At 43.6% G+C, this 13,727-nt stretch overlaps 1 protein-coding gene across 4 annotated transcripts in view; it reads right to left on the bottom strand.

Annotated features, from left to right (window-relative positions):
* The window catches only part of TEK (TEK receptor tyrosine kinase), a 112,088-nt gene that overhangs the window by 14,104 nt on the left and 84,257 nt on the right, over positions 1-13,727 (bottom strand). For 2 of the 4 annotated variants that reach the window (XM_036331301.1, XM_036331299.1), the window contains 4 exons: positions 8,535-8,834; positions 6,393-6,547; positions 4,668-4,878; positions 2,901-3,011 (listed from right to left, as the gene is read on the bottom strand). In XM_036331301.1, coding sequence (XP_036187194.1) covers positions 2,901-3,011; positions 4,668-4,878; positions 6,393-6,547; positions 8,535-8,834 — 777 coding nt within the window. The remainder of the gene's footprint in view (positions 1-2,900; positions 3,012-4,667; positions 4,879-6,392; positions 6,548-8,534; positions 8,835-13,727) is intronic. The other 2 variants (XM_036331302.1, XM_036331300.1) reach the window with 1 other exon arrangement.

The following is a 13,727-nucleotide window of genomic DNA, read 5'->3' as shown; positions in this document are numbered from 1 at the left end:
TGCCCGACAGTCCAGCTTCTCCCCGTATGAGTCCTGGGTCCCCAGAGACTTCCCGGAACCAGAGTTCAGAGCAGTCGGGAGCTTGTGATTCAAAAAAAACAGCCGCGTCCTCAGGTGCCACCCCCTTTCCGTGCGCGCACGAGCCGCTGTACCTCTGCACTTCACCTCCGCAGCTCCTCTGGCTCTCAGTGTGCTTTTCTTTCCTTCTAGTTGTAGAATTTACACTCAGCCAGCCTTCCTGTTGTTCTGGATGATGTCTACTCTGTCCTTTGCGGTATTTTTCAATTGTTGTGGGAGGCGGCAATTTCCCAGTGTTTATCTATGCCGCCATCTTAGTTTCTCCCCTAATTCTAGCATCAATATTCTTGTCCAACAGAGTCTCCTTCTTCCTCATTCAGATTCTGCATTGCTCACTTCTCTTCATCATGGAACCTGCTTGAGAGCAGTCCGTCTGTAAACTGGAGTCTCTGCTTGCTCCTTCTGTCTCCTCCCGACAGCCAAGATTAGTGCTGGTTGATTCCAAAGGCCAAGCTCTAACTCGGGTCCCTCTCCTGCTTCCTGTGTTTTCGCTGCCTTTTGGTCTCCCGGACTGGTAGGGTGAGTCCCAGCCCGGACTGGAGCGAGACAGCAGTGGGTGCAGCCCCACTCGCGGGTCAGGGTGGGGGAGAGGGCCACATCATCTTTTTTTGTTTATTTATTTTTTGTCAATCCTCACCCAAGGATATTTTTTCATTGATTTTTTTTTAAAGAGAATGAGAGGGGTAAAGATGGGGAGTGGGGGAGGGAGGGAGGAAGGGAGGGAGGGAGGGAGGGAGGGAAGGAGAGAGAGAGAGAGAAATGTGAGACATTCACATCGATTGGTTGTCTCCCACACGTACCCCAACCAGGGATGGGGGTTGAGCCTGCAACTGAAGTACGTGCCTTGACTGGAATCAAACCTGGAACTCTTCAGTTTGCAGGCCAACACTCTATCCACTGAGCCAAACCGGCTAGGGCCACTTCATCTTTTATTTTTTTATTCAATACTGGTTGAGAACCTAATATGAGCCAGCCATGTTATTTCAGTGTGTCTCTACTATTCTTGAGGTTATTTAGAAAAACAAATAAAGACAACCAAACAATGATTAATATCCACAGCAGAAGCACCCACAGCTAGTAGCTTACTCTCCTCAACCTTCTGCTCCTGCCTAAAACCCACACCAAGTCCCCTTACTGCCAGTCACTGGGCTGCAGAGTCCAGTGCCAGAGGTTGCATTTTGCTTGAAGAGACCAGAAAAAAACACAAATAAAACAATGGTTTTTAGAACACATTATGGTCCACTGTCTTATTTTTTATTTAATTGGTTATTTTTCTTTTAATAAAAAACAATATTTTTTGATAAAACATTGATCTTTAGAGCCAGTGAAAAGTTAGAGTGGTTTTACTATCTTTTTAGGGCTAATACCTTTGATATAACTAAATTTAAAATGTGGAATGATTTTGAACTTAAAAGGTATTCTAAGAAATTAAATTTCTGGCCAAAAAAAAATATTTTCTAGCACTGAATCCTGTTGACTGTAAGGAAAGGTATACATAGTTCCTGGTATGAATATGCTTTCTCACTTCTTTACTGAAATATAAACCTTAAGAACCAATCAATTACACCCTAATGCAGGGGGGAGGAACCTTTTTTCTGCCAAGGGCCATTTGGATATTTATAACATCATTCACGGACCATACGAAATTATCTACTTAAAAATTAGCCTGCTATATTTGGTCAAACATTTAATTAATTCACCCTCAATGCCTTGGCAGGGCCAGACCAAATGATTTCGTGGGCCTTTTATGGCCCGAGGGCCGGACATTCCCCACCCCTGTCGTAATGTGACAACAGAGCAAAATTGAAAAAGATATATTTTTCTGTTGTTGGTTATTTTTTTTTAACTTTCATTTACTGTTGCCCCATGCTGATGACTGTTTTCAGGAAGTGGCTCAAAAATAAATGTCATTACTCCATTCTCTAACGTAAGGGACATGCTCTGACTTTCAGAATGACACCCTATTAGATTGCAGAGTGATGTATTGTCTGCCTCACCGGTATTTTTAGTTTAATAAATTGAGGAAAAGGAAATAGTCTCTTTTCCATTGTTGGTTTTGTGCTGCAAAGTCAACAAGAGGTTGTCAACTTTGTAAATAATTACTCTGTGGAGCTTTTTTGTAGGAGAAAACTTTTCCATGAGAAACTGAGTGTAAGCACAGATTCCGAACCACCAGCCCAGTGGCCTGCAGAGGTGTCTCTCAATAAACATATAATTAATGACATATGACATACTCGACAGAAGCGCTCAGTAAATACATGAATCAATAATGTAGGTTGAACCTTAAGAGTAGGTGCAACATAGGGTAGTTGTCAAGCTCCGATGTCATTGTACAGGAAATTGTACCAGTAGAGAAAATAATAAAGCTCATTATTATGATGATTATTTGCCCTAAGTATTATCAAATGCTTACATAGTACAGATTGTTGGCATTCATGGGTTTGACATCCAGAACCTCAGCTGCATGGGATTGGTAGGCAATGAGAAGACAGTTAACCAGAACCAGGGCCTTCGCTCTGCCTAGGACTGAGAGCTCCGGCAGAGATAGCCGAGCAAACTTCTGGAAAAGAGAGCACAGGGCGTGTGGGAGCCAGGGATGCCTTTGGGTGGAAATGGCTGAGCCACACCAGAGGGCAGATGATCCCGCCTTCGCGCCTACCTCCAAAAAGATGCCAAACCTCGGCACAGTCTATAAACGAGGCTAGTCATTCAGATTGAAACTGTAACTTAAGGTTATTCTCTTTCCTAATTTCAATGTGGAATTTGCCTGTTTAAAAAAAAAAAAAAAAGCCTGTCAGGAAAGACAGGAAAGAGCATCTCACCACGATGTTCACACGCTCCCAGGAGATTGATGATGTTCGGGTGGTGTCCCAGTTTACAAAGGACCTCCAGTTCTCCCGCGAAGTCCCTGTGGTCATCTTTGGAGGCATATTCTGGGAAGAAGGTCAAGAGTTAGGATCCCTGTCCGTCATTCCTCTTCAGAAACAACTGGCCCCTCCTCCTCCCTGGGGCCCTCGAGTGCACTCGGCCACCAATAGATCTAGAAAACCGTGGAGAAATCAGAGATGGTGCGAAGGAAGAGTAGTGTCGCTGCTGACACTTGGGGCTGGTACTGGTGTTGTAGGCGCTGTCCTGCGCATAGTAGGATGTCTCACAGCATGTCTAGCCTCTGCTCACTAGATACCAGTATCCCAACCAAAAATGTACCCAGGCATTGCCAACTGCCTCCCAGGGGAAAAATCAGCTCTGGTTGAGACTCACTGCACTAACATGTTCTTGTTTGTTATTTGTTGTCAGATGCCCAGGGAGAGGCCTCAGGGGGGATGGAGCTGCCTCCACTTCTGGACTCCAGCTCTTCCAGCTCTAGCTCCACCCCGAGGCAGACGTGCTGAGGGAGGCATAGGGCCACGTTTCATTGAAACATCACCAATAACGCACACACTTCACTTTGCTCATGATTTTAACTGCTTTTCCACAAGCCAGACCTGCGCAAAAACTCAAATCCCAATGACTTTTTGATAGAAGCTGCTTGGTAGGATAGAAGCTGACTTCCATTCATCTCTTGTCGCCCTGTCTCTCCACTGGCACCTGGAGCAGAGGTGGGCATCACCAGGCACCAGCAGGCTGGGTGGAAGGCCCATGGATCGATGCCCAAACAGATCAACCTCGAGTCGGTGACAGTGTGCGGTCACTGTGTTTAGAGAAAGAGCAGGGTGCTGGTGTCTGTGTGCATGAAAATGACAGCCCTGTGTCGTTTGGGCTAAGGATCCTGTAAGACTAACGAGCAGGCGATCCCTGTCCACATACACCACAGCAGCCCGTGGGTCGGTGCCTTGGGAGCATTTCAGATGTGACATTCTTTATAGGGAGGGTGTCCCCCGTTTGGATGTGTCGCCTCCCTGCAGAAATTGCACACCCTGGGGCTGTTAAGCTATTTCACCTCTTCACACGGGCATGACATAGACAGTTAGGCTCAGGTCAGACCCCAACAAAAACTGATTTTACAAGGTCCTGTACCCTCTCTCCCTCACTATCCTTACTGCTCCCCAAACTCCCTGTGACTAAGGCAGCAAAACAAAAAAGGGATTCCAGGCTGCTAAGCAGGTGTGTGTGTGTGTGTGTGTGCACGCGCACATGTGCACTGAAACATTACTTTCTGTAAGCATAGTTAATATTTTGCTTATTTGGTTTTGTTTGTTTTCTTTTTTTAAAATATATTTTTATTGATTTTTAGAGAGGAAGGAAGAGGGAGAGAGACATAGAAACATCAATGATAGGAGAGCATCATTGATCGGCTGTCTCCTGCATGCCCCTCACTAGAGACCGAGCCCACAACCCGGGCATGTGCTCTCATGTCCCAAGGAACCAAGACAGTGCGTTTAAATAGCTCATCTTCACGTTTACATCCTGACCCTATCACGGGCTGACCTCAAAGGAAACCTCACCTCCAGTTGCTCGGAACAGCTGCCCCTGACATGGTGCCAATGTTTTGCTTAAAGAATGCAAGACCACAGAGGGAAGCTGCGACAGGAAGCCCGGCTTTCTCCCCACCCTGCTGAAGTGCTGACTCGACCTGGCCACGCACTGACCTTTCATCCTCTTGATGGCAGCGTCCATCCGCAACCCGTCCTTCTTGATCCGCGCCTTGAGAACCTGGCCAAAGTTCCCCTCCCCGATCACATCTTGAAACTTGATGTCATTCCAGTCGAGCACTGGGTAAATGGTGGGGTCCGGGTTGTTCTTGGCCTTCCTGTTCAGGGCCAGGGTTCCTGAGTTGAACTGCACAGCTGGCTCTTCCCTCTGGAAAGATATTGTTTTCATGGTGTCATGTCAGGGTTTTTTTAAAATAATTCTAAGGTTGTAGCCACACCAGGTAAACAAAGAAATCTGATTCTAGAATGGAGGTGGAAATGGGTGTTACCTAACAAACCCATTTTGGTGAGCTGGCTGTCCACAGAGCAGCCTGGGCACAACTCCAGGCCTCGGGGGGGAAGCATGCCACAGCCGATTAGCAATGCCTGCACGGAAGCATGCGACAGCCGATTAACCATGTCTGCACAGAGCGAGGGAAGCGGAGTAACAGTCTGTCTGCCATGGCATGGCACATCCCCGAGCTATCTACACCTGAGTAGGTACACTCATTACACTCTGCTGTGGGATGAGCAAGTGCTCAGTCCTGACTTGGAAAACAACTCAAAGATTCTCTCTGGGGCAGTCACAGGACATGGAGAGCCTTCCTAGCATCACCTTGGTCCATTCTGGGTCCTCCCTCCCTTCATCCCTCCCTTCCTCTCTCCCATTTGTCTTAAAGCTTAGAATCTCCCAGGCCCACGGTGGAGCAGACTGGCTGCAGGGTGACTGAGGCCTAGAGCAAAGCCCAACACGGTTCCTTTTCTCCGAGTTTAAGTAGTTGCTCACGGCGTCGTGATGCGCTCCAGCAGCGCCATCCCCCTTGCTGGTCCTGCCTCCCCAGTGACAGCCTGAGTTGAGCGACTCTGAGTCAGATCACGCAGCTCCCCTGTCCCCCACTGAGTGGAATCTCGGGACATGTGCACAGCAAGATACACCTCACTGGGAATGCACCATTGCACTCAAGGGTTCATGTACAGAATCATCAAAGTTGGGTGCAAATTAATCTTACAGGGCCTCAAACCACAATCTAGAGTGACGTTCAGGCTGTGGCATCCCAAAGGACTCCAACGCATGCCTGCTGGTGAAGCGCGACTTTGTAGACCTTCACTACTACGGGCCAAAACTTCTAGATGAAGGAGAGGCGGCGCCACGGGCCTGCACTGTGACTGCAGACCGAAGGGTACGCAGGAGTAGGAGAGGCACACGTGTACATCATCCTTACATACATGAGGCGCGGTGGGATTGAGGAAGATACCTGACGTAGGACATGGGAACTGGAAGTGGAAAAATGTGGGGAAAACCTGTCACACTGAGGTCTGCTTGCCCTCAGGTCCTTCCTTACCAAAGGTGTCCAGTTTTTTATATTGCAAGATTACTCTCTCCGGTGACTTATCCCTCGGATGATCATACATCTTGTGTTGGCAGGGTGACAGTCCGGCCTGAGGCCTGGTATCCTGCTTAAGTATTAAGAGCAACCTCTTTTGCTCTCAAACTTGTCCCCTTTTGGACAGGAAACCCTATGGTTGTGCTATCATCTCCCATTCAATAATGGAAGCCAAAGAGAAGGCGAGACTCGCCTCAGGGACGTGTGTACAAGAAAAGTGCCTGGTGCACGTGTGTGAAGTGAAGGGTCTGCATGTGTGTGGCCCTGCGCTGGCGAGCTGGTGGGAAGGAGACACTACCACGTTTTGGAAGGCTTGGGCCATCCTCCTCTGGACGGTCGCCCTCTTCAGCTGCAGCATGATGAGGAAGGCCAAGAGCACCGTCAGGCAGGTCATGCCCGCCGAGCCCAGGATGGCGATGAGCAGCATCTTCCCGCCGCCGAGCTCCACTGGCGCTGTGTGGGGGACACAGGACACGCAGCGGGGTTAGTGCAGACAGAGAGCGGCCCAGGCCACCTGGGGAGAAGTCGCGGTGGAATGAGACTCTAAGCCAGCGGTTCTCAACCTGTGGGTCGCGACCCCTTTGGGGGTCGAACGACCCTTTCACAGGGGTCGCCTAAGACCATCGGAAAACACATATATAATTACATATTGTTTTTGTGATTCATCACTATGCTTTAATTATGTTCAATTTGTAACCATGAAATTGGGGGTCACCACAACATGAGGAACTGTATTAAAGGGTCGCGGCACTAGGAAGGTTGAGAACCACTACTCTAAGCCAACGAATTGCTATGTGACCTAGGGCTACTCATTTATTTTCTGAAACTCAATGGAGATGAGTCTGATTCATGGGGTTGTCTTAAGATCCTTAAAAAAAAAAAAAAGTGCAAAAGTGTTTTTTAAATGGCAATGTACTACTCATCATTAGTCGTCATTTGTTCAAGTTTTACTTGCGAGTGGAGGCCCCAGCTGATGCGCATGGTCAAACAGCAGTGAGAATGGCTGACTAGATGCGTGACTTTGGAAAGGGACTAACCTCCCCGCACATTCTCCCCACTCGGAAAAGCTTCAAGATGCTACGAGCTTAGAGTCGGTAATAAGATACCTTGTTGTGATTTTTTTCTTGTTTTAAAAAGTGGGTGGAGAAAACCTGAAGGTACCAATGGGAGAAGAAAGGAAAGGAGGAAGAAAGGAACAAGGGAGGGAGGGAAGAGAAAAACTATTAAACTTAGGGCTCAAGTCAAAATAAACTATTAAAGACTAAGGACTAATCCTGCCACTTCTGTCCCTTATTTAAATTCAAACAAAATTAAATCCCATGTATTTTTATGAAAAATAGCATGTAGAGCATGCCCCATCTTCTTACAAGATTCTTTTGCAATCATATAACTTTCCTTCTATCTCTGTGCATGTGTGTAAAGAAATGTCCGGAATGGAGGGGTGAGGGGTGTTTGTTATGCCTTGTTTAATTTTTCTGCTTGTATTTTATGTGTAGCTTGTATGCATTTTACTAAAACACAAGCAGCTATAAAAATTATGCATTTGTTAAGGATGTGACCGGAAAACTGTAATTTTCTATAGTTGATAGATTCATCATTCCTCTGACATTTCAAAAAGGATCCAGAGAATCAGCATTGAAAACACAGCCTGTTTGATCTTATTTTTTAGGCCCTAAGTAACCCTGAAGAAAGCAAGAAGGGTTTAGTGCTATAAGATTTTCTGTAAAAATAAACTCTATTCCAAATGCTAAATTTTCAGAAATCACCATTCCTTCTATCTCAGTCTCTTTGCGCGTGTCACAAATACAGAGAACTAGGAAGTGTGATTTCCGATAAACTGCAAAGGGAAGGCCGTCCACACGCTGTGCCTCCGCCCCCCCTCCAGCCCCCACCTTTGTTCACTTAATTACATTCACAGGCTTTATCCGTCACAACCCCTGGGACTCTGAGGGATCTCTCATCTCAAAGAGCTCAGTCTCTCTGGGCGAAGGGTTAGTGGCAGACGTGTAGGCATAATAACCTGAGCCAAAAAGTAGGAGAAAACTCAGAATAGCATAGTGTCACCCAGGCTAAAAGAGCAGTTCATTTTGAGAAAGAATGGAGTGTGGTTCTCTGAGCCTCCCGCAGCCATCACCTCACAGTTCTGCCTTCACTAAGCAGGTTCCACAGTCTTCTTCAGGGTCATATTCCTCAGAGCTGCTGCTGCTGGATGTGGAATGCTGATAGGCTAGTACAGTCTAAGGTTTAATAAGAGGCAATGGAGCAGCAGGGGAGCCTTCCCAGGGGGCATTTTCACTTAAAGGACCTATCTAGAGTTAGGGAAGCCTATTAGGACGAATGAATTATGCCCCACGACACAAATATGGGCTAAATATCTTAAGACAGTGGAGCTCTCTGATCCTCTTCCGAAATAATTCTCGATCCTATCCGCTCTACCAACCTTGAGACTTGGAGAGAGTTGTCAGTTCATGCGAAGAGGTTGGGTTGCTTGACCCTATGTTGTTCTCTGCAAAAATGTCCACCTCGTAAGGTGTTTGGGGCTCCAGGCCCTTGAGCTGATAGCGGGTGATGGTGACATTCTTGATCTTCACATCGATGTGCTGGTCTTCATTCTTGCCCCGAACCTTGTAACGGATGATAATAGAAGAAATAGAATAGCCGTCCACGACTGTCCAAGAAATCATGGCTGAAGAGTCTGTGATGTTGGAAATCTTGATGTTTTCGGGTTGAGGAGGGAGAACTAGAAATTTAAAAAATAAAAATAATAATAATATTTCACTTAAATACCATCTCTTAGATTACTATGTTTTGAGAGTTAGCTAATGTCAGCTCATAAACTGAGAATGGCTATGAGGTGTTTTCTCAGAAGGTAAGTCCAAACAATTGGTAGTGGACACCATGCAGATTTGATGGAGTAACACAACATGGGAAAATAACAACACATATATCGCATGTTCATCGTCCTTACACTAAATGAAGGCCTCGGAAATTCTGTTAATCCAAAAATCCATATTATACTGTTCTTGATTCTGGGGAGAATGGAAAGATTACGAGAGCTGGCATTTATATAGGCTCTTCAACATAGTCACTCATTTTATCTTCACAACATTCTTACCATAAGTGTTGAGGCCCAGAGAGGTTAAGTGACTTGGCGAGGGTCACACGGCTATTAAGGAGAAGAAATAGAATTGAACTCCTGGCAATCTGATGCCATAGTCTATAACCAGCCACTGTCCCGTAGGACCCGTCCTTGCCCTAATGCATTTAGGGAGCAGTGGCAAGTCAGTGTACACATAAGACAATATATTAAGCACTTTGTAAACAAACTGCAATCGAGATGTGGGGGAAAGAGATAGACTGTTCCATTAGGGTCCTAGGAGGATGAGAGAGAGACTCTGAGGTTTTCCAGATGTGAAGATGACATGCAGAGTCCCACTCCCTGCAGGCCCACTCCAGCTCCTTTCAGACAAAGACAAGCACAGGCCAGAAGGGAACTCTGTGACTCTTCAAAGCCTGAAACTCTCTGACTCAAGGAAAGAAGGTCTTGCCCTTGATATGAACTGTGCCTTCCCTTTGTTCGGCTGTTTACAAGGTGCTTCCGTGTGCATGTGCTCCCTCGACCCTAAAACCACACAGGCAGGTAGGTAACTGTAGGGCGCAGCTATAGGGTTAAGCCTCGGACTGACCTGTTGGCAAAGCCACAAACAAGTCCCAGCTTAGAGGGCACAGTCCTCTTAGCATAATTAGGCTTGACCTTATGACGCTCCCTAGATCCTTCCTAGGTAGCTAATGGGCTGTGGGAGGTGCAGCAAGTGCTGCCAAAACAAGTGAAGCTCACAAGAACATTGTAACTATGGTGACCACTACCTTGTTTACCTCTGGCTATAAAATAAAGGCTCAGCTTGCCTCTGGGTCTCTCTCTCTGTGGCCTCAGCCAGGCACAGGAGATCACCTAGGCCCAGCTTATTCTCTTTGTCTTTTCTTCATCCTTCGCCACCCTTGCTCAGGCTTGTGGAACCGTTGGCTGAGCTGGCTCGGCACAGGTAACCAGTGCTGAGATTTTAATTATCCCAATTTTAGCAGCAAGAGAACTGAGACTTCAAATTATAAGGGACCTATACTGGTCCTAGTATGCAAGTAATAGAGCCAGGCCATTTCACTCCATATAAAAGTTATGGTTTATAAGCAAACAAGAACCTTCAAGAAGTGTTTTGATGTACATCTTTTCTATTTTGTATCCTCAGAGATTTTATCCTTTCCAAATTTCCTCTCTCCCTGATGTTGATTCCTCATGTCATACTCTTAAGTAACTGTGGCATTTTATGACAATTGGGTGGTAGATTTTGAGCCTTCCAAATCTGATTGTCATTTTCTATGTCTAACAGGTGGTAAATTATTCAAAATCACAATTAATTAATCAGCAATATGTCTTAACTTCCTTTGCATCCGGTACCAAGCTTTTTGTAAATCTTTGCAAAAATGTAAAATAACCTTCCTCCCACAAGGGATGACAGAGTAGTAGGAATATTAACATTTTCAGATTACTATGAACACATATTTAGTATTTGTATTAGTTGTGCCTCAAAAAAAAAATCAAGTTCTTAAACCAGCGGTATTCTAAGTCTGTCACCAAAAGAAGCAGTACCTTGAAAACACCTGCTGGAAGAATAATGACTATGACTTTGGTGCCAATTAAAAGTCATAAATAAATTTGCATGATGCCTGAGAGAAGTCTTGGGCTCACTTAATGAACCTCTGATTAAGATTCAGTGAGTCTGAGCCCAGTAATCTACATTTTAGCAGATTTCCCAGTGACTCTAAAGTAGATTCTGAAACACTTTGGGATAAATACTTATAAGTATTCATAATTTCACTTATAAGTGGAATCTAAAGAAAAAAATAAATGAAAAAAAATAGAAACAGAATCATAGATACAGAGAATAAACTGATGGTTGCCAGATGGGAGGAGGTTGGGGAGATTGGGTGAAAAAGGTGAAGGGATTAAGAAGTACAAATCAATAATTACAAAATAGTTATGGGGATGTAAAATACAGCATAGGAAATACTAGTATAGTCAACATTTGGTAATTATGTATGGTGTCAGATGGATTCTAGACTTATTGGGAGGGATCACTCTATAAATTATGTAAATGTCTAACCACTATGCAATACACCTGAAACTAATATAATGTTTAATGCCAACTCGAATTTAAAATTTAAAATAAAATAAGATACTTTAGGAAAGGCTAACCAGATTATGAACAATTTAGAAGTTGCTGAGGAAAATTCTCCAATAACCAATCTTGCTTTGAAGCAGTTGGTTGCCCATCCAAAGAGACAAATCAGTAGCATGGTTTAGCAAAGTAAATAAAGAAAATATAGAAACATTCATTAGAATCCTAAAGGCCCTGAGTTTTGAGCTGTAGAAGCCTGGTCCACTTACATTCCCTCCTCTGAGTGTCAGATTCCCTGTCTGTTAAATGTGATGACAATTCCTATTCTAATTTCCTCATAAAGTCATGAAAGTGTTAAGTGATATACTCTACATATACAGGGACACATTACACACATTTATTATTTTTCCCATATGTGTGGGGCCATATGCCACATCTAATTCATTTCACTCCTTTCATATGGTCCAGATGGAATTGCTAGGGTGAGCACCAACATAAACTTTAAATTAGAAACATTAATTTGGCTTCTGAACAACCTATATGCAACATCAGCCAATGACAACATAGCATATTAACAAATATATCAGATAAGACTGAAACGTTCTCATCCATATCCTCCTTGCCCTAACTTCCTGACCCTGTAGGGACCGGCTCCTACCCTGCCAATGTCAGCATCTCCAGCAACAGCATAATCCCTACCCTCACCCCTATCAAATTCCACACAAGGCAAGTCCTCTTTCAGGGATTACTAGCTAGTTTTTATTTCATTCTATAAATATGATAATTACAATGCGATTTGATAGTATATAATTCTAACTAGGGTAAAATTTACAAAGAATAGTGAACGAACATCTAAGACAATGTTGAAAAAGGAAATAATGATTCACCCTACAATTACCAAAACATTTAATAAATCCATAGTAATTTAAACAGGTGGAAACGGTACAGGAACAAACACACAGGTCAGCGGAAGAGAGAACAGAGTGCCCAGAAACAGAAGCAAAACCAGTGTGAGAACTGGGTGTCAGATACAGAAAGCATCACAAGTCACTAGTGGGACTGTTCAATACATGGCATTGGGACCACCGGCTTGCCATATGTGAATAAATACGATTGAAATTTAAAAGATTAAAATACTTACACTCTATCCCCAAATAACATCCCTATATCATAAAGACCTAAATGTGAAAAAAACAACAACACTACAACTACTGGAAAAAATATAGAGACTATATTTACGTTGGTGTAGGGAATAATTTCAAAACCCAAAAGTATAAACCACAAAGGCAACTATGGACAGGTCAGATTACATGTAAACTGTGTGCAGCGTAAAAAACACCACAAACAAGGTGAACATAAATAGATTAGGAGACTATATTTTCAATGTATGTAACAAGATTAGTATCCAAATTATATAAACAACTTTAACAAATTAGTAAAAGAAGACAACAAGCCCATGGGCAAAGTTGTTGATCTATCAACAAATATATCAAACAAGAGGAAATCTAAATGGCTCCAAAATGCCCAATTTTAATATAAACTATTATGCAGAAGTTAAAAAAGCATAAGTCAGATCTAAGCAAATGAACATGGACAGGTAAAATAATGTTTATTCAAAAGAGCAAGATAAAGAATAATATGTAGGCCTATGTATGTTATGGATATATAGAATGTATTAAAATCCTACAACATTGAGAGGAAGGTACATAACAAACACATAATCTCGTTGTCTCTGGGGAGAGGAGAATAGAATTAGAGTAGGGATGATGGTCAAAGGGGATTTGGTATATCTGTCTTTTGTTATTAGTTTCACAAATCAACAAAAAAGCTGAAAGCAAACATGACTAAATATTAGCAGTTGTTACTTGTGGGTGGTAGGGATGTATTTGTTGTATTATTCTCTGCACTGCTGTGTCATTTTTAAATTTCACAGAATTTGTAAAAAATTATGGAGACTCCCTAAACACTGACAAAACCGTTGAGCTGCCCACACCACTTACACAAGAGAAGCACTGAGCCAGGTGCCAGACCTGTTACTGAGGAAACAGAGGCCCTCACAGGAGAGAGCCTCAGACATCCTGACTGAAGTGGTCGCTACTGTGGCCAAGAAATACCTGACCGCTCCAAGGCCCCCAGTGCACAGACATCGTTCTAAAGCCCTGGATTACAACAGATCTCTCTGCTTAATGATGAAAAAGCTCCCAATGCCACAAAGAAACCCAAGAAGTTGCAACTCATTTTAAATGACCAATCTGAAATTAAGAAAAGCCTAATTTGCAGGATATTTTGAAACAAAAGTCATGTTCTTACTTTCAAATTATATATATATATATAACAAAAGTCATGTTCTTACTTTCAAATTATATATATATATATATATATATATATATATATATATATATAGTAGCTCTAAGAATTATCTGTTAAGAATATTTGTCAAGCAGAGTTATTTAACTTTT

Source organism: Myotis myotis, unplaced genomic scaffold (assembly GCF_014108235.1).
Source record: "Myotis myotis isolate mMyoMyo1 unplaced genomic scaffold, mMyoMyo1.p scaffold_m19_p_12, whole genome shotgun sequence".
NCBI classification, from domain to species: Eukaryota; Metazoa; Chordata; class Mammalia; order Chiroptera; family Vespertilionidae; genus Myotis; species Myotis myotis.
The sequence above is the reverse complement of the archived record's forward strand: the minus strand, read 5'-3'. Positions and strand labels throughout refer to the sequence as shown.